General features: G+C 26.0%; 2 protein-coding genes and 1 long non-coding RNA gene across 4 annotated transcripts; 2 read left to right on the top strand and 1 right to left on the bottom strand.

Annotated features, from left to right (window-relative positions):
* The first annotated feature begins 73 nt into the window (after positions 1-73).
* LOC107173834 (uncharacterized) lies at positions 74-10,522 on the top strand. Its single transcript, XM_089227946.1, has 19 exons — positions 74-535; positions 1,391-1,560; positions 2,210-2,344; positions 2,720-2,987; positions 3,060-3,158; positions 3,235-3,339; positions 3,416-3,520; positions 3,590-3,694; positions 3,764-3,868; positions 4,020-4,106; positions 4,577-4,720; positions 5,406-5,657; positions 7,192-7,296; positions 7,659-7,739; positions 7,814-8,010; positions 8,307-8,492; positions 8,581-8,705; positions 9,024-9,145; positions 10,054-10,522. Exons 1-19 carry the CDS (start codon positions 473-475, stop codon positions 10,366-10,368), a joined length of 2,769 nt encoding a protein of 922 aa, XP_089084072.1. The 5' UTR covers positions 74-472; the 3' UTR covers positions 10,369-10,522.
* Positions 10,523-13,943: 3,421 nt separating this feature from the next.
* On the top strand, positions 13,944-17,607 carry Rs1 (Dead-box helicase Rs1). Its single transcript, XM_015524956.2, has 14 exons — positions 13,944-14,104; positions 14,174-14,305; positions 14,368-14,550; positions 14,611-14,695; positions 14,763-15,120; positions 15,187-15,310; positions 15,372-15,697; positions 15,770-15,914; positions 15,968-16,102; positions 16,156-16,333; positions 16,425-16,643; positions 16,892-17,089; positions 17,144-17,255; positions 17,347-17,607. The coding sequence occupies exons 2-14, from the start codon at positions 14,216-14,218 to the stop codon at positions 17,489-17,491; spliced, it is 2,298 nt and encodes a 765-aa protein (XP_015380442.2). The 5' UTR covers positions 13,944-14,104; positions 14,174-14,215; the 3' UTR covers positions 17,492-17,607.
* On the bottom strand, positions 15,741-19,616 carry LOC149055852 (uncharacterized). Of its 2 annotated transcripts, XR_016191343.1 has the most exons (3): positions 18,960-19,616; positions 18,183-18,296; positions 15,741-16,815 (listed from the first exon to the last, which is right to left on the bottom strand). It is a non-coding gene; the product is annotated as an uncharacterized LOC149055852 (long non-coding RNA). The 2 variants fall into 2 exon arrangements; XR_016191342.1 differs by lacking the exon at positions 18,960-19,616 and having other exon boundaries at positions 18,183-18,948.
* Between the last annotated feature and the right edge of the window lie 2 nt (positions 19,617-19,618).

Raw genomic sequence — 19,618 nt, 5'->3', positions numbered from 1 at the left:
ATTTGAATTTTCCGTCCTTACTCCTTTCTTCTTTAATCTATATTCTATAAAAATATATATTTATCCGTGGTAGTGTACTAGTGTGGTTTTAAGTTTCAACTAGTTTCAAGTTTCAACAATAAACCGTAACCGTGACGACAGTGACGAACTCACGAACTGGCGAATGACGATCAACTGTTAAAAGTTCATGAATCATTAAATCAAGGAATTCTGTTGTTTTTAGAGACAAATGACAATACAATAGTATAATATTCTCAGTTAATTCCTGAATTAAACCGTACATTCATGATTAAGTACCTGCTAAACTATGGTGATTTGGTAGTCGTACACTCTTAACTATCTTTACACACTAATATACTATATGCTCATAATCTCGGGCTCACTCTTCTACAGTCGATTACGTCTGTACACATGATTCTGTTACATTAATTCTACATTCGTCTTGACATCTTGCGTGGTAAGCTAAGCTGTAATGGAGTTTGCACTTAGCGAAAAGCCGAGAGCAGCGGCCAATGGACAGACCACTGAATGTAACGTAAGTTGTATCACGCGTGGTCCTCATTGCGGTGATTGATGGCACTGTTTAGTGTTTTTGTGCCGAAAATGTATTTCACAAGTACCTATTTAAATTGACGTCTTGTAATCCTTGGATTAAAAAGCTTTTTATTAATTACTTTATAATTTACCTGAGAATAATTTTTTAACGCATCAAACACAAATTAATGAATAAAATAAATAATAACGCGATAGAGTGATGTCTTCGCTATTGAACGATTAGGCCATAAGTCTTGTTTTTTTCCATAAATATTTCATTTAAATTGGCTTAATGTATTTAAAAATAATTTTGATATGCAAAACTGTATAGAGATAGATGTATAATTTGAAAGGAAAACTTCCCGACTTGAGTATTGGTAATAATTAATAGAGCTAATTTTACTCTGAATTTTACTATTTTAGTGTAGATAGTTAGATACCTTTATCTAATGATTACATATATAGAGAAAGTGGAGAGGATTTGCGATGTTCAATTTTATTTGATACTAAAGTCTATTATTTACCGAGCTCCATCTAAATTTAGCGATAACTGGATAAAATTTGACAACAGATTGATACCGGATGTGAAGCATTATTAATCTTTCTCTAGGCTATAATTCAATGTGATTAAAAAATCTACTATGTCCTTACCTTCTTACATACTTGTCTCCTCCATTTATGCTTTTTGATAGAAATATTAGGTCAAATTATGTTTGTTCAATAATCACTGAAATTGTTGAATAAATAATATCTAAAATTATATCCTAAATTGTTTTTTTACTTTCTAGAATTTTTCTTTTTTATAATTTACATATTAATTGTGTAAAATTAAAATAACTACAATTTATTTTTATAGGCTAAGTTGATTCCAACAGAGAGCAATGTTAGCAATATGAGTCAATGTATAAAAAGAATTAAGACATCACAAGAGAGTGAAATTTACTTATATAATTCTGAATATTTAAAGACTAACTATGATAAATATATCAGAGATGATTTTTTATATGCGTTTGGAGCATTTTATTGGTAAGTTCTAATCTATTGATTATTTTATTATAAATACTAATTGAACTTTGGTAAAAATTAATTTTTAAACAATGTCTTCTCTTTTTTTTGTTTCAATAAGTTTAATATTGGTAACTAATATTAAATTTATATTGCCTATTTATTTTAAAAGTTCAATTGTCGATTTTTATTAAGTATTCAAAGAATTATTTAGGTTTAAAAATTCAAGCAGGAAACCTATCAGTGGCGTGCCCAGGAATTTGGTATGGGTAGGGGATTTCATAAATAAAAATGTATTATTTTCTATCTTTATTATAATACAAAAAAAAAAAATTTGTCAAGGCGGAAATTCATCCTTCTGGCTTTTACAGTAAATTTGTTAATTATAATATGTTCAGTAGCTAATGGAATGTCTCAATGTATGTTCATTAACTACACATTATTTTGATGAACTAGAAATCCAAATTTCAGTAATGTTTAAAGTCGACTAAAAAAAAAAAAGCCCATGGGGGATATATCCCCCCCCCCCCGCCACTGAAACCTATAGAGGGTTATGCTTCAAAAATAGACATACATTGTATTAAACTAGAAAGAATACAGAAATATATTCTGTAAAATATGTGATTATTTAATTGTAACAGGTATATATTGTTGTTTCATTTAATTTTAGTGATAAAGTTATGACAATTCCTCATTTAGACCGCATATTGAAAACTGAATGTTATCATCGTGAAACAGAATTAAAATATAGACATTATGAGTTTGCAACATACATGGAAAATATAATATCATGGCTTGATCTTAAGTATGTTATTTTGTTATGTTTATTAATATTTTTGAGGAAACATTAAACACAATGAATGCAAATATTTATATAATATTATTAAGTACCTACATTGTAACCGCTAACATACTTTTAAAATTAATAATAAAGTTTCATAAAGTTCTAAAATCTAAAATCAAATTAAACATACATTTTATTTAAATGAGGTAAAAATAAATTATGGCAACATTTAAAATTGTTAGTATTATACAGTTGGTACTAGTTTTAAGTGGTTACTACAATTTTCTCAAGAGTTAACAAGTGACTTTAGTTTGCTTCTAAGATCGAGAAATTTATACTAACCTAATATTTTACTATGGTTTTTGAAAATTACTTAATGATATGTATGATTTCAAGATTAAAATACTTCAATGGAGAATCATTAAAATCTAATGAAAAAATGCAAGAACAGTTATTCAAAACAATTTATAATAGACAAAGTACAAAAAATAATTTACATTGTAAAGAACTTGATGAAAATACAGGTTCTCATGAACAAAATAATAAATCAAGGTCTGTAGCTAATTCTCAAAATGAAATAATGACATTGCCAGATATGACTACACTAAAAAATGAAGATTACCCTGGAAGTTTAACTAATGATCACAAGATTGACATTTTTATGGTATTTAATATTCTGACAGCTGAATAATTGATAACTTATTATTTATTATTTAACTATATTTTAAATGTTTAGAAAAATACTCAAAATGAATTAATACTGCCAAAAATAACTTCTCCCAAGCATGATTCCCATGAAAATTTAACTAATAATCACGAGAAAGGAATTGAAATGGTATTAATTATGATTATACTATAGCTTATTAAATATTCACTTAACTGTATACTATAAATCATATTAAATATTTCAGGTAAATAATGTTCAAAATAAAATAATAACATTACCAGATGTAACTTCTCCAGAACATGATACTCTTGAAAATTCAACTGATTATCACAAGAAAGGGATTGATATGGTATTAATTATGATTATATTATAGCTTATTTACTATTTGCATAATTTTAAATAGTAAATCATATTAAATATTTCAGGTAAATAATATTCAAAATAAAATAATAACATCGCCAGATGTAACTTCTCCAGAACATGATACTCTTGAAAATTCTACTGATAATCACAAGAAAGGGATTGATATGGTATTAATTATGATTACTTTAAATCTTATAAATTATTTACCAAACAATAAATCATATTAAATATTTCAGGTAAATAATATTCAAAATAAAATAATAACATCACCAGATATATCTTCTCCAGAACATGATACTCTTGAAAATTCAACTGATAATCACAAGAAAGGAATTGATATGGTATTAATTATGATTACTTTAAATCTTAGGAGATATTTTCTAAACAGTAAATTATATTAAATATTTTAGGTAAATAATACTCAAATTAAAATAGGAACATGGTCAGATGCAACTTTTTTAAAACATGATGTTCCTGAAAGTTCAAATAATGATTACAAGACAGAAATTTCTATGGTACATATGTTATAGTTTGGCATTTGAATTTAATTTTAATTTTTTCATATACATTATGCAATTTTTATTTAGTTTATATTTTACATTTATTTTACTTCTTTAGCTTCTGAGCCATGCATATTACTAAACTATATATATTTTTAATGTTTAGAAAAATAATCAAAATCAAATAATAGCATCTCCAAGACATAACTCTACAATAAGTACAACTAATGATCATGAGAAAAAAATTGATGAGGTATTTAAATTAAATGAGATATATATTTATTTCCTTTTTTCGTATTAGTTTATTGAAATGATCTTATCAGTCTATCAATATCTTTTCATTTTGGAAAGTTAAAGTATATTTAGCTCACTGCTACCTCCTCTAAGAAGGTCTGACAGGAAAGATGGAACAATTGGAACAGAGGTGGAGAGAGACTACAAAGTAATATTTTATGTATTATGCCAGGTCGAACTGTTGACTGCCCACATCATGGCTAGCTGTGTAGTCTTCACGTCACACTATCCACAGACAGGGCTGGATTAGTTGTGAGGGCTTCAACACCATAAAAAATAAAAGCCTTCACAACTGAAGAATTTCATAGTTAATTACATGCTTTAAAACTTAACTTTTTTATTGGGTGGTTCTAATTAACTGAATCTCTTTTAAAGGGGTCATACCTTATATTTATTACATTTATAATTTATATTTTGATTAATTTTAAGATCAATTCAAATGTGGTGAATATTTTACCAGTTGATTCAATATTAACTGAGTCTCAATTCAAAAATTCATTTATTTCTGGTTGTGTGAAAGAAAACATATCAAACAACATAAAAAATAATAAAAATGACAAGGTTGTGAATGAGGTATGCACTATATTCTATTCACATTGAGTTAGAAGGAATCTTGGTGGTTAACAGTTTTTGTCAGACTGCGCTCAGGCAATATTTCTACTGACTACTGAGTCCAGTGGCGTAAATATAAATTAATGTTGGGGAACTCCCCACCACAACTCATAAATATACGCCATGGACTGAGTCAATCATCTGTAAGACTATATGTCTGCTATTTAGTATTCTACAGGTGCATAATTTGGCCACCAAGATTTATTCTTAAGAGGAAGTTATACCCACATATATTGTTGTCGTCTTACATTCTTCTAATAAGTTAAATTTTTGTTCCAAATTCTTACAACAGAGTATAATTTGTAGTTAATACTTTAATAAAGAAAATGTGTAGAAAGTGTCAACTGTGCTCAAGCAAAGATTTATAATTTTAATTTTTTAATAAATTATAACTTAAAGCACTTGAATAATTTCTAGTTTATAAAACTTAATATAATATGTAATACATATTTATAAAAATGGCTTTTTGCTCAAGCATAGGATACATTTTTTTCTACAAATTATGAACTTTAATTATAAAAAAACTATATTAAGAATGTATAATATTTATTTGATATATTATAAATATCTAAGACAGAGACAATCTACTCGGGTATGATTTACTCTATTTTATATATATTCAATTTAAAAATTTACAAATTTATAGGATAAATTGTATTCAGCTCAGGCAAGCTCTAATAGTGAAGAAACATCAAATATGTGTTTGGAAACTTCTACAAAATCTATTAGATGTACGCGGGCCAATAATAAGCAAACTAATGATAAAATAAATAAAACATCTACAAAACTATTAAAAAGATCAAATTCAGGAACAGATTCTGAAAACAAATCAAAAAAAAAGAAAACAGAAAAACCTTCTCCTAGTAATGTGGAAAGAAAAAATAATATCAATAACAATGTATGTTTTAATTAATTATTAAGTTTTGCAGTTATTAAAGTCTATTAATGCTTTATATTATTATGTCTATACTCTGTATAAAATAAGAGTAACCTCAGAGGGTAACAATCTGGCCTCTGCCGAAAAATTAAGTCTGTTAAGCTTAATAAATACAATCTAGACTGTTATTAGAATAATAAAGCATTTATAGTAGAACCACTCTGTGCCACACATTTATGATTTAAAAATAATTTTTAAAACTAAATAACATCCTTGTCCAAAATTTTGATTTTTTTGTACTGAAGTATTCAAATAAATATTTTGTTTTAACTATGAAATTAAAAATGTATGTTTTGAAATCAAGTTATTCTAAAAAGTAAAAACTTAAAAAATTTTAGTTAAAAAAAATAATAATTTTATAAGTTCAAAACTTTTCAAAATAAACGAGTATAGATACTTGAATGAACCCCCTTGTATAATTTGATTTATTTAATAGTATACTGCTAAGTCATAGTGGTACTTAACATTATATTATGTTTGTAATTCAAAACAAAATATTTGAACAACTAATTATTTTTAAGTTTCAATTATAGAATTTTAGTTTATAATCATTGATGACAAAAGTTAAATGTTATTACCAGGGTTGGGATTTTATAGCATTTGCATATTTCTTATGAGATGCTTAAAAAATAGCAGAGTAAGCTAAAAATGTGTTTCATGATACAGAGAACTCAAATTAAAAATTTTATTTTGCTTTTTTTTGCATATTTTACGATTTTTTAGTTTTTACTGCTTTTTTTGGGTTTTTTGAGATTTTTTTGCATTTTTACCTGTTTTTGAATCAAAATCTGTCAAAATGTTATGAAATTATATTTTAGTAAACATGTTTTTAGATTTTTCTCAATTGAATTATCAAATAAATTGTAAATGTACCTATAGATTAAGTAAATAGGCCGATTACTATGATGCAATGCCGTACAGCGTTAATATATAGGTATAATATAATACTACGATAATTTAGTTTTAGGTATTTGGTTCTAATTTTTGTTATCTGCTAATTTTGTTGGTTTTTTTTTTGTCGATTTCTACTGCGATTATTAATCGCCGATTATCAACGTTGTATTATAGACTATAGTCAATTCATTTTATATAGGTACCTACCTTTTTGCATATTTTGTTGTTTTTATTGCATATTTTTAGCGCATATTTAGCGATAGTTAAGGTCATATTATAGCGCATATTTATGCAATTTTAAGTGCTATAAAATCCCAACCCTGGTTATTACTTATCAGTTATCAAGAGGATATCTTAACATTTTTTCTCTCACTGGCCCACATTCAGCATCTCAAATTTTATGTTTACAATGATGATTATAATTATAATCTTACCTTTAAATTTTATTAGAAGTAATTTCACTCTGACTTTATAAATTATTATGATTTTAATCATTATTATTAAAGTAAAATTTGGTATGTTGCTCGTTAGTCAGAGGGAGAGAAAGAAAAATATGCGCCAACATCCTCTTAATTCAAATGCATAATAATTTTTCTTTCAGAAAAATTCAGTCAAGGTATTAAATGAATCTATAAAACAAGTTGGAAAAAATGTGTACAGTCGAAATAGTAAAGGAGAAACAAAATTACATTCAGCTTGTACCAAGGTAAAAATAACATTTATAGAGTTTCCATTAAATTTTTTAATTGTTTAGAAAATGAATGCTTTTATTTGAAAAATATTCTAAATTGCTATTTGTTATAATTCTTCACTTTAGCACAAATTTGGCCAAGTGTCAAAAGTGATCAAGTAAACACAAATATTATTATATTATATTCATATATTAATTGTTTAGTTTTTGAACTTAATGATGGTCTAAAATGTATAAAAATTTAATTATTTTCTGATATCTATTATCCTTTTTTTATGTTAAGACCAGAGTTTGAAATAAAATAAGTGTCGTTATATACTGTTAATTCTATTTTATAATTTTAAACTATGTTAAAGTTACCTTTTTTACTATTTTAGGGAAAATTAGATTTGGTAACATCATTGCTTGAAGATGGCTTCAATCCTAATGTTAAAGATAATGCTGGATGGACACCTATGGTATTAATTTTGATTAATAAAATTTATTCTATCCTTATAATATACAAACAGTGCTCACACAATTTTATTTAAAGCATGAAGCTGTGAAATCTGGAAATTTAGATATTGTGAAAGAATTGATCAAGTTTGGTGCATATTTAAATGTTCCTGGTTTTGAATATGAAAGCCCATTATATACAGCTATAAAGTATGGTAATTTTGAAATTGCTAAAACAATTCTAAATTATGGAGCCGATGCAAATTTTATAAATATGTATGGAGATAATGCGAGGTAAAAATTAATTTTAGTAAGAAATGAATAATTAAATTATTATTCTAGTTATTATGTTAACAATTTTTTTTAAAGATTAAATATTTAATTTCTATAAATATCTGAATCTATTATTTTTTTATTCATCTGAAAGCTTTTAAAGTGTTATGTGATATTTTCAATAATATTTGTGTAGCTCTTTAATTAAATACTGATCACTCGTGGGCCAGAGTGTACAGTCGTTAGTAAATAAAAGTTCAGTAAATCATCTTGTTATGTTTATCTTAATTTATTTTAATAATTTTAAAATGTTTTAGATGTCTTAATAAAGAAAAATTATCTGAGCTGTTGGATAATCTAGTTTTGTGTAAATCAACACAAATTTGCAATTTTAACTATAAATTAGATGAAACTGTCATAGTCCTAAATAATGTTTCATTGAAAAGTGCAACTGTGAACACATTTTGTAAACAATTCAATATTAAATTAGTCAAAAGTATCTTGTATGTTTATTGTTATTTATTTTTCATTTTTTTTTTTTTTTTTATTGGTTTTACTATAAATATGTTTATGTAATTTTGTGACTCAAAGGAAAGAAAAGCAACCTTCTCAAGTTACTCACCTGATTGTACCAAAAACAGAAAATAATACTTGTGATGTTAATTTAGAATGTTTAACTGGCATAGCAAATGGATTATTTATAATTAATGAAAACTGTAAGTATATTTCATTTTTTTAAACCTCTTAGAAATACTACATTTTAATAAACTGCTATTAAATTACTAGCAACTTTTTTTGGATTCCTATACTGGTTGTTCAAAAGAATAATAGAAAATTTTTTCATTTATTAGTCTTAATAGATTTTGTTTATTCATGTATAAGCTCAACTTCTAGCATGCTAGTATAATAAAAGATTATTCAAAAATGTTATGGTTGAATTTTCCGTCTTGACTTGTATATTACTGTGTAACAATTAAAAATGTACCATAATTAATCATAAACTATATTATTGCAATGTATTACTCTTTTATTAGGGATTTCTGATTCATTAGACCAAAATAAACTTATGAAATGTGAAAATTACGAAGTCGGTGGAACAACATTGTTTGCTGATTGTAATGGCCCAAAGATATCACGAATAAGTAAACAAAAACTGGTAAATATAAAGCTAATTTAACTGATACATTGTTAAATAATTTAATACTATTTAAATACTGATGAAGAAAAATAAGTTTTCAAATCCAAAATAGTAACATGATCTCTCATGAAACTTAAAAAATTTTTGATACATGATTTCAAAGATATAGTATATAAAAACTATTAACAGTAACTTTTTTACAAATTCAAGTAAAATATGTTTTTTAAAAATTGAATTGAGAATTAGAACTGCAGTTAAACCTTATCTATCCAAACTGATTGAGACCTAATTCGAAAATATGAACATTTGGTTAGTGGAATTTTTTTGATTCTAAATCATAAGTTACATTTAAATTACATAATATATTAATATATATAATTAATATGTTCAATTTTGATACATAATATCAGAAACAAATATGCACAATTTTGTTATGTAATAATATTTATAATTTATTATTAATAATAAATACTTATAATAATATAATATTTGATATATTTAAAAAATTTCAAGTAACTACCCACTAATAATATTTTTAAATTCTGAAAAAAAGTAGCTAGAATTGTTATTCTCCATTTAACTATCTGATTTCAAACAAATTTGAACTTAAAATATCTTTTTTTTTTTTTTTAAAAAACATGTACATAAAACATTTATATGAATTAAACTTAACTTTTTTTAAATTCTCTAATTAAAATTACTATAAGAAACCTTTTATTCACAGAGCTTAAAAAATGTATTGATAAAAATTGAAAAAAAAAACTAAAAGTTCTCATACTTCTTTTTTACCAGTGGTGTAGTTATGGGTTAACATGGTGACAATTTCTCAATATGCGAGTTAACTGGGTTATATAAATTGATATCTTTTTAAACTTGAGAATCGTATTGTATTTCAATTTTTTTTATTACTTGTTTTTGTTACACAGTTACCAAAATTATTTGATGGAATGAACATACATTTATGTGGAAGTAGCGGTTGGAATCAGTTTACACTTGAAAATTTAAAAAAACTGGTTGTTGAATTCGGAGCTAAACTATTAATACGTATGCCAAATCCAGAAGATTGCCCAACTAATATAATACCATATCACTGCCGTAATAATGATCAGTTGTTTCATGTTTCTAACATCATATTATATACAATAGATTCAAATAGGCTTATAAAGTACAATATGAAACATTTAAAAGCTTTTCATATTTCATGGTTCATGGAAGCCATACAAAAATATAATATTGTTTAAAATGGTTATTTATGTCCAATTATATAATTATTTCGATGCTTATAATAGCAATTGAATACAAGTTCGTTTTGTAAATACAATTAAATTAATATTTTGTACTAATAAATTTACAAAGAATGTATTTTTAAAATACATAAAAAAATTTTGTCTATAATATTTTTTGATACTTGATTTAGATTATTGCTTATTTTAAATTTTTTATACAATATTTAATGATCTACTTTAGTTTGATTGAAAATACAAGAAAAAAACGTTTTAAATAAATTGTTTAAGTGGGTAAAATGCTCTGCTATATGTTATGTGACCAGATAGTCACTATAATAGTTGTGTTAAATTTAAATTCTATAATCATTTTATACAAATAAATCAATCTGAGAAGTCGGTCTTTAATATTATATAATAAATACATTTTATGATATTTTAATCAAATTCAGGTTTAAGTAATATACTTTACAATTTACTATTAGAAATTTGTACTGTAGTAAGTTAAAATGATTTTTCCCCAAAAAATTGCATTTGATGAATATGTAATTGTGTGTTAATTATATAAACTATAATTATGTGCCCTAAATGTCTCAAGTACCTTCGGAATAATATTTTTGAATTACAAAAAAATAACTTGGTTTTATAATATTATGTAATTTCTTCCTAATTTGAATGTAAAATGTCAATAGAAAAGTAGCTTTTAGTATTTTTTGGTTACAGTATGATTAATTACGTTAGTAGTATAATAATATAACAAAATATACTGCACAAGCATTAGTCAAATAGTCAAATATAAAATAAAATGTAAAACAATTTGTTTTTATAAATACAGGAATAATGTGCTAAAGAAAAGACTACCTAAACTATTTTATGTTAACTAATGTTTAAAAAAAAAATGTGCGTGTACGTATACTGTGCGTCGATCCATTTTGTAATTAATATATATATATATATATATATATATACAGGGTGATTTTTTAAGCATGCTCGCCCCATTTTTATGCTTAAATTATGCATATATTCAAATTTTGATTTTTGGAATATTTAAGTGTAGTTAAAGGCGATATTTTTGAGTACTTAGATTTTTCACAACTTTTAAGGAGTATCCTGTAGCGATACCAACTTTGGTTTTTCAAATGACAACCTATATGTTTTAAAGCAAAATGTGATTCAGATAATTTTTCTGAAAATTTTGACATATTGCAATCAAAATTCGAACGAAAACTTCCAGAGTTATTCTACTTGAAATACTAAGGAATAAGGATAAAAGTCTAATACTTAAATGCCTACGTTGTAAATGGATACGATAATTATAATTCGGTATACAATATAAAAATAAAATATTTGTTAATAATCACTACTTATTACTAAATGGCCAAATATTGCATCTGACAATTTTCAAAAGAAAAGAAAATATGAATAAAATAATATCCTTTTTATTTTATCCATGTTACCTATACCTTATAGGCAACGTTAATATTTGTGTAACATAGGTATACCTACTTATAATAAAATACCGAACAATAGTGTACAATAGCACAAATGCGAAATATGTACGTGTATCCATTTACAGCGTAGGCATTTAAGTATTAGACTTTTATCCTTATTCCTTAGTATTTCAAGTAGAATAACTCTGGAAGTTTTCGTTCGAATTTTGATTGCAATATGTCAAAATTTTCAGAAAAATTATCTAAATCACATTTTGCTTTAAAATATATAGGTTGTCATTTGAAAAACCAAAGTTGGTATCGCTACAGGATACTCCTTAAAAGTTGTGAAAAATCTAAGTACTCATAAATATCGCCTTTAACTACACTTAAATATTCCAAAAATCAAAATTTGAATATATGCATAATTTAAGCATAAAAATGGGGCGAGCATGCTTAAAAAATCACCCTGTATATATATATGTTAGCGGTAATGTATGTAATACGTTATTTTATTAAATAACTAGTTATTCTATAACCCCCCCCCCTGCGATCGTCACTGTCCTTGGAAATTTTGTCCTAGATTCTTATAGATTACCGATAGGGCCATAGACTTTATAGGTACTTAATATAAGATCTATGAGATACCTACCTTTTATTTATAAAAGCATAGATTATATAATCTGTGATAAAAGTATAAACCTTGTAAGAGTTCCTTAAATTATATTATAGTATATTATGGCATATACTATGGATGAAGCTACAAGGTATTATTTTGTTGCCAATATTAGCAAGTAGCAACAAGTCTCTGAATTAGGCGTTCGATAGGTAATCGGAAAAAAAATCCCCAGACTATAATATTACTTACAACCTCATTCACGAATATTTTTTAAACGTTAATTGGTATCTATAATTACCGCATTATTAATATTTAATTACAAATACGTACCATATTATATTATATTATACTATATCATTCAATAAATTAATATAGTTAGAAAAACAAAGTTTTTTAAAAAAATGTTATTTTTAAATATTTGTTATCCTTATAATTTTAACTAAAAATATCTATAAAAAATACCGAGTACCTAGTATGTCCCAATATAGAGTATTTTAGAGTAAAGATGTATAGATATTTTTTTAGATTTCTAGATTTTTTTCAACTACTTATGAGAAACCTTGTTTTAAATTTGCAATACTTATATAGAAATTGAAAATTTTTTGCATTTTTAGAAAATGTTTGTAATTTTTGGTATGAATTATTTTTGTTTTTCGTTATAATTACATTTAAAAATGTCAACAGTTTTTTGTCTAATATATAAAGTCATAATCATAACGTTTGATTTATAAATAGCTCTAAAAAATTTTAAAATTTTATCATACATTCATACATAGAAAACATCATAAAAACATTTGTTGAAAATTTCAAAAAACTACAAACAATTATATTATTGTATGTTTTTACGATAAATAGGTGCCTACGTTTAATGATTATTGTTTGATAATTATTATATTATTATAAATTTTATTATTTTTTTAATCCGCCTTTTATTAAAAAATAATTATAGCAAAATTTTATAATTATTATCTATATTTTGTATTATTGACGCATTAATTATTCGAAATATTTTTAAATGCTATGTTTTTACTGTGAGTAGGTGTTAATTAACGTTTAAAAATATATGTTCAACCATTTTCATGAGGTTGTGAGTAAAATATTGTGGTCTGGGGATTTTTTTCCGCAATTCGTTCAATAATAAGCAACTAATCACATAATTTATTATTATTAAATATTTATGTTGATATATAGTCTTTGCTGCTAACTCAATCAACAGGCAAGAAGCCAAGAATAAGAATTGAGTAACAATATAGCCACTTACTATTTGTTTAGATATTCCATAAACCTTATAGGTACTTATAGTATAATAATATTATAATATATTATATTATATAATTAATATAATCTGTGGTACCTATAAGGTCTATAAAACTATTAAAACATTAAAAACAATAAAAACATATATTGTTCTATGATAAAAATAAGAGATCTTCAGATGAGTCCGTGGTTTTAAAAAAAAAATGTTCTCACTATTTATCACAAATTCAGTGGTTTTTATCACATTACTATCACAATACGTTCCCATTTATAGGTTATGTCGGTTTTGTGACATGTGTGATTTTTGACAACAAAATAGGTGCCGTATTACAACTTACATTATACCAAAATACAAAATACAAATTTAAATTTTGGTCATGTAAAATTGTAAACACTATACGGAACGAAGCCTTAAAATCTTTTAAGTGGAAGTTAGGCTGCCAGAAAGGTAATTTTCTAAGACATTATTTATTTTTTACTTAATATTGGTATTAAAGAATATTACATATTTCAATAGGCAAGAGCTATTTTATATTTTGGGATCAGTAAGAACTAAGAAATGTGTACGATAAAATGGGACATGATCAAAACAATAGACGATCAAGACGATGTGATCGATGCTTCGTCGGATTCCGATGTCGAAGTCGAAGTAATTCTAGATTGATTTAAATATACTTAAGTGTTGAGATTTTTAATTATGTATGTTTTCAGCACCAACCTAAAAAACACAAGACAAAGGGTGATTCATATTTTGATGACGAATTCAAATTCTTGAACGTGGCTTCAGAGTATAATCACGACACGTGGGATGATTTACAGAAATATATAAAACGTAAAGGTACCAATAGGACTGATGAAAAAATAGAAAAATCCCGCAGATATGTGAAGTCTTTTGTGAGTATTCTCGTTTATGATTTTTAAGTCTTTTAAATGTAAATAATTTGTTTTTTTCAGCTACCTGATGTTACTACTGAAGAGCATGAAGATTATAACGAACAGTCAGATTGTGATTCTTTATCTGAAGACGAACTCAAAAAAGGTTATGACGTGTTTACAATTTATAGTTTTAACACGAATTTCAATTTCACACTCCATTTATTTTACAGATGGTATCAAAGATAGACAAAAATTGGTTGGTAAAAGAAATAAAAAAAAGAAAGAAGTTGAAGAAAATAAAAATGAAATAACTGTTGAAGATGAAGAAGAATTTTTTGAAGACGCTCCACCATTTGAAGAAAATGCTTCTTTTTATCAAATGAATATTTCAAGACCTTTGATGAAAGCTATAAGCGCATTGAACTATGTTCATCCGACACCTATACAAGCGGCTGCTATACCAGTGGCTCTCTTAGGAAGAGATATTTGTGGTTGTGCTGCTACTGGTACTGGTAAGACAGCAGCTTATATGTTACCCATTCTTGAAAGACTTTTATACAGACCCAAAGGTTTTACTCCTATTACAAGGTAAATCAGTTTTTTAATGGTAGTAAAATTTTTAATATTATAAAATTAATTGTAGTATTGTGTTAGGGTCTTAGTATTGGTACCAACTCGAGAATTAGGTGTTCAAGTATACCAAGTTACAAAGCAACTTGCACAGTTTACATCAGTTGAAGTTGGTCTTTCTGTTGGTGGGTTAGAACTCAAAGTGCAAGTAAGATACATACATATTATGGTTTGTTGATGGATATTCTTATAGCTATTCTTATTTTCAGGAATCAATTTTACGTAAAAACCCTGATATTGTAATAGCTACACCTGGTCGTTTGTTAGATCATTTACAAAATACTCCTTCATTTTCATTATCAGATTTGGAAGTATTAGTTTTAGATGAAGCTGATAGAATGTTAGATGAAAATTTTGCTGACCAAATGAAAGAAATTATTAATATGTGTGCTCGAACCAGACAGACAATGTTGTTTTCAGCAACAATGACTGATGCTGTTAATGATCTTGCTACTGTTTCTTTGAGTAAACCAGTTAAAATATTTGTAGACAGTAATACAGATGTTGCTTTTAATCTAAGACAAGAATTTGTTAGGTATAAAAACAGTTTAAATTATAAGACATAATTGAGTCAGTAATTTAAATAAATACTCTTTATTGGCTTTAGATTACGTCAAGGAAAAGAACAAGATCGTGATGCAACATTAGCTGCTTTAGTTTGTCGAACATTTAGAGATCATACTATGATATTTGTTAGAACAAAAGCTGATGCACACAGAGTGAAAATTTTACTTGGACTTTTTGGCCTCAAGGTAAAATAATGTTTATTTATATTATTTATAATTTACAATTAATGCATTACTAGGCTGGAGAATTACATGGAAATTTATCTCAACCTCAAAGATTGGAAGCGTTACGGCAGTTTAAAGATGAAGAACTTGATTTGTTAATCGCCACAGATGTTGCTGCTCGTGGATTGGACATCCGAGGAGTGAAAGCTGTAAGATAATTAGTTAAATATATATTATATGTTTTATATTATTTAATATTTAGGTTATAAATTATACTATGCCACCAACTGTTGAACATTATATCCATCGAGTTGGTAGAACAGCCAGAGCAGGACGATCTGGTGTTTCTGTATCTATTGCCAGTGAACAAGACCGTAGAGTACTAAAAGAAGTCATACGAAAGGCCAAGAATCCAGTAAAAAATCGTGTTATTCCTATTGGTATGTAAAATTATTACTAAAATTATTTTTATAGTAATAATCTAACCATAAACTATTTAATTAATATTATCAAATTATTTACGCATTCTAGAAATTTTGGATAAGTATAAAGAGCGTGTAGATTCACTTAGAAATGAGGTTAAATGTATAATGCATGAAGAATATGAAGAACGACAAATGAGTCGAACAGAAGAGTTCGCTGAAAAAACTGAAAAAATGGCAAAAACTAGTATTGGTAGTCTTATTAAAAAGAAAGATGAAAAGAAAAGAGATTGGTTCCAGACGCAAAAAGAGCGAGGAGAAGCTAAAAGTAAGCTATTAGTTTGATATACCTTATTCAGAATATAAAAAGACTGCCTTCACTTTTCGCAACTAAGTATTAGACATTTTGGTGGAATGAGCTTATTAATCTGATTTGTGGAGGCAGCTTAATGAGGATAGATCCATGAATAGCATCATGTTTTTACCTTCCGTTTGGTTTTCTGAATAAAACATAGTTCATGTATTGATATGTATTCTAAAATACAAATTTTAATTTAAAAATTACCGAATTTTTAGAAAGATCAAGAGAAGCCTTTTCAGCTAAAATAGAGAAAAATATTAAAAAAAAAAAGAAAAATAATGAAGAAGATGTTAATGAAGAAGAAGAAATTGAAAATCAAAAAAAAATGCAGCGAGTTGCTAATTTCCAAGCTAGAAGTGCAAAAAATAAAATGAAACCTAAGAAAATGAGTGCAATGTCAGATTTTGGTCAAGGTTTGTTAAGTTATTTTTTTTATTCTATATATATTAAATATATAATGTTTCTAGGTGGTAAATTTTCTTCTAAGTCTGCTAGTGGTAAGCAAAAGAAAGGAGGTTCTATTTTTGACTCTCAGTTTACAGACGTAAGCAAGTCTGGCGTTAAAAAGTATAGATACGAGTAAGTGTATATATTTACAAATATTTAGAACTGGAAAATCTTGGTTTATTTGAATTAATTATTATTCAACATTTTTTTTTTTTGCTTTTAGGGCAAATCAAGCTAAAAGAATGTTGGCTAAAAAGAAATCTGTATTAAATCAAAAAAATCAAAAAGCAAAATCTACATCTTCAAAGAATCCAAAATCTCAAGGAAGAGGCGGAGGAAAAGGTGGAAAGGGAGGAAAAAGAAGATGAGCATATAATTTTGGAAACTGACAAATTTTATTTTTATTATTTACTTTGTATTTGTCTAAAATAATGCATTCATTAATGATATTAATTATTTAAATAAATATTTAATTTAATTTAAATGGAGCTATTCAAATGACTTGCTAGTTTAAATATATAAATCCTTGATCACTGTTTTTACAACTACAATTTTAGTCCTTAATCCTCCTTTTGATCATTGAATTAAATTACTTTATGCTTTTGATTAATCATTACAATTATTTATTATGTTAAATCATAAGCAGTAATTAATCAATGTTTATGATGTCAAAACTTTTATTACCATAGTATAATGGTTAAATTATCACCATGATAAACACACTCCAAAAATAATTTTAAAATTATGATATCTTTTCTTTACTAATTTAACAAATATACAATATACATTTATATCAACATCTTATACAATGACCTTATATTTTGTAAGAAAACACTACTAGACAAAAGTATATATAATTGAGAAAATTGAAAGCTTTATTGTAATTTATAATAAATAAACAAAAGTTTAATAAAAGAAATCAAGATTACAATAACAGGCTTAGAAAGATTTGTTAGTTATCACAGTCCAATTATTACTATTACTGATGAATTACCAACAGTATAAATATAATTTTTTATTGTATAAATAGATAATTTCAGAATATTTATAAATCTGTACCTGGCAACTGCGACCTAATTGATATCAGCTCATTAGCCATGTCTAACATATGGACAGTGCCGTAGTAACCCCGGTGCGGGTGGTTCATTGAAACAGGGCCCCACGTTTCAATATCTAATATGGGGTCCATAATAAAATAAATTAATATAAGAATTAAGAATCTATTCTAATAACAATTTTTTTTCTAATAAAATCATAATTCTATGATGATGCCGTTAGTACTTTGTTATTTTAGGATAATAGCACCCCCATTTCCCACGTAATAATATATAATATAATAATTTTAAATATTTTGAGTATATAATATATTATGTTAGTATGGTTGTTTAATAGCTTAAATAAATAAAGAGTAGCGATTATATTAACATTTATTCAACTTCAACTTTATTATTAGTCATTAAAATTTTCTATACAATTAGTGTTGAAGTATAATTAATTAAAGTTTTAATTGATCATATTTGTATTATAATTAAAAAGTAAAAAATTTAAATTATTGCAATGCAGCTTATTACATTATTAGATGGGGGGGGGGGGCTAAGTCCCCTACAGATCTGTGTACCATAAATTATTTCGGCACTCCCTACATTTGCACCCAATGTAAAGGGCCCACAGATTTAATTTGCACCCAGGGGTCCGGGGCCCATCTAGTTCTAGCTGTGACACAGCATAAGGAATACAAATCATCTTATTTAGAATAGAATTAAGTTGGTAGTAAGATCATTTGTACTACATAACTACCTATAGTATTAATATAGGTAAATGTATAATAAACTTAACTGCTTTCTTCGAATAATTTGATTTATCAACAAATTTAAATGTTACACGTCTTAATGCATCATGCGGATGCAATGTGATTAATACTGAACAATGATGACATCACATAATCACATTACCACATTTAATTATTATCCAAGTTATAACCCAACCCAGATGAAATTACCACCATATGATCTAATTACCACCCAATCGGCAAGGCTGATTATAATACCATCACAGAACAACAATTAGGTATATCATGTATTGTTTTCGTCCAATGGTCCATAATAGATAAGTCCTAAGCCTAAAATGCCCGGCGTATGTACCGATATTTAAAAAAAATTCAATAATTATAATTATTGAGTAGGTCACCTGCATAAAAAAAATTAAATTATGATTCAAAAACATTATACATAATATGTAATAATAATTTATTTTGTCAGGTAAATTATTTACATTTACATTTAAACTTTAAAGCTCTAATTGAAACTTTGATTGTACATCATATCGTATATATTATTTCTCCTAATTATGTAAACCGGACATTTTTTAACTTTTATATCGACGACTATTGCACATAAAATAATTATAATCCTAAGTAAACTATAGGTTTATAACTGTAAGCAGTGTAAGCACTAAGTTTTAACTTTTATGCGGAACTTCCACCCACCAGCTGAATT

This window comes from Diuraphis noxia, unplaced genomic scaffold, assembly GCF_037042655.1.
Source record: "Diuraphis noxia isolate RWA-SAM2 unplaced genomic scaffold, SU_Dnox_SAM2 contig0004, whole genome shotgun sequence".
In the NCBI taxonomy this organism is placed as follows: domain Eukaryota; kingdom Metazoa; phylum Arthropoda; class Insecta; order Hemiptera; family Aphididae; genus Diuraphis; species Diuraphis noxia.
The sequence above is the reverse complement of the archived record's forward strand: the minus strand, read 5'-3'. Positions and strand labels throughout refer to the sequence as shown.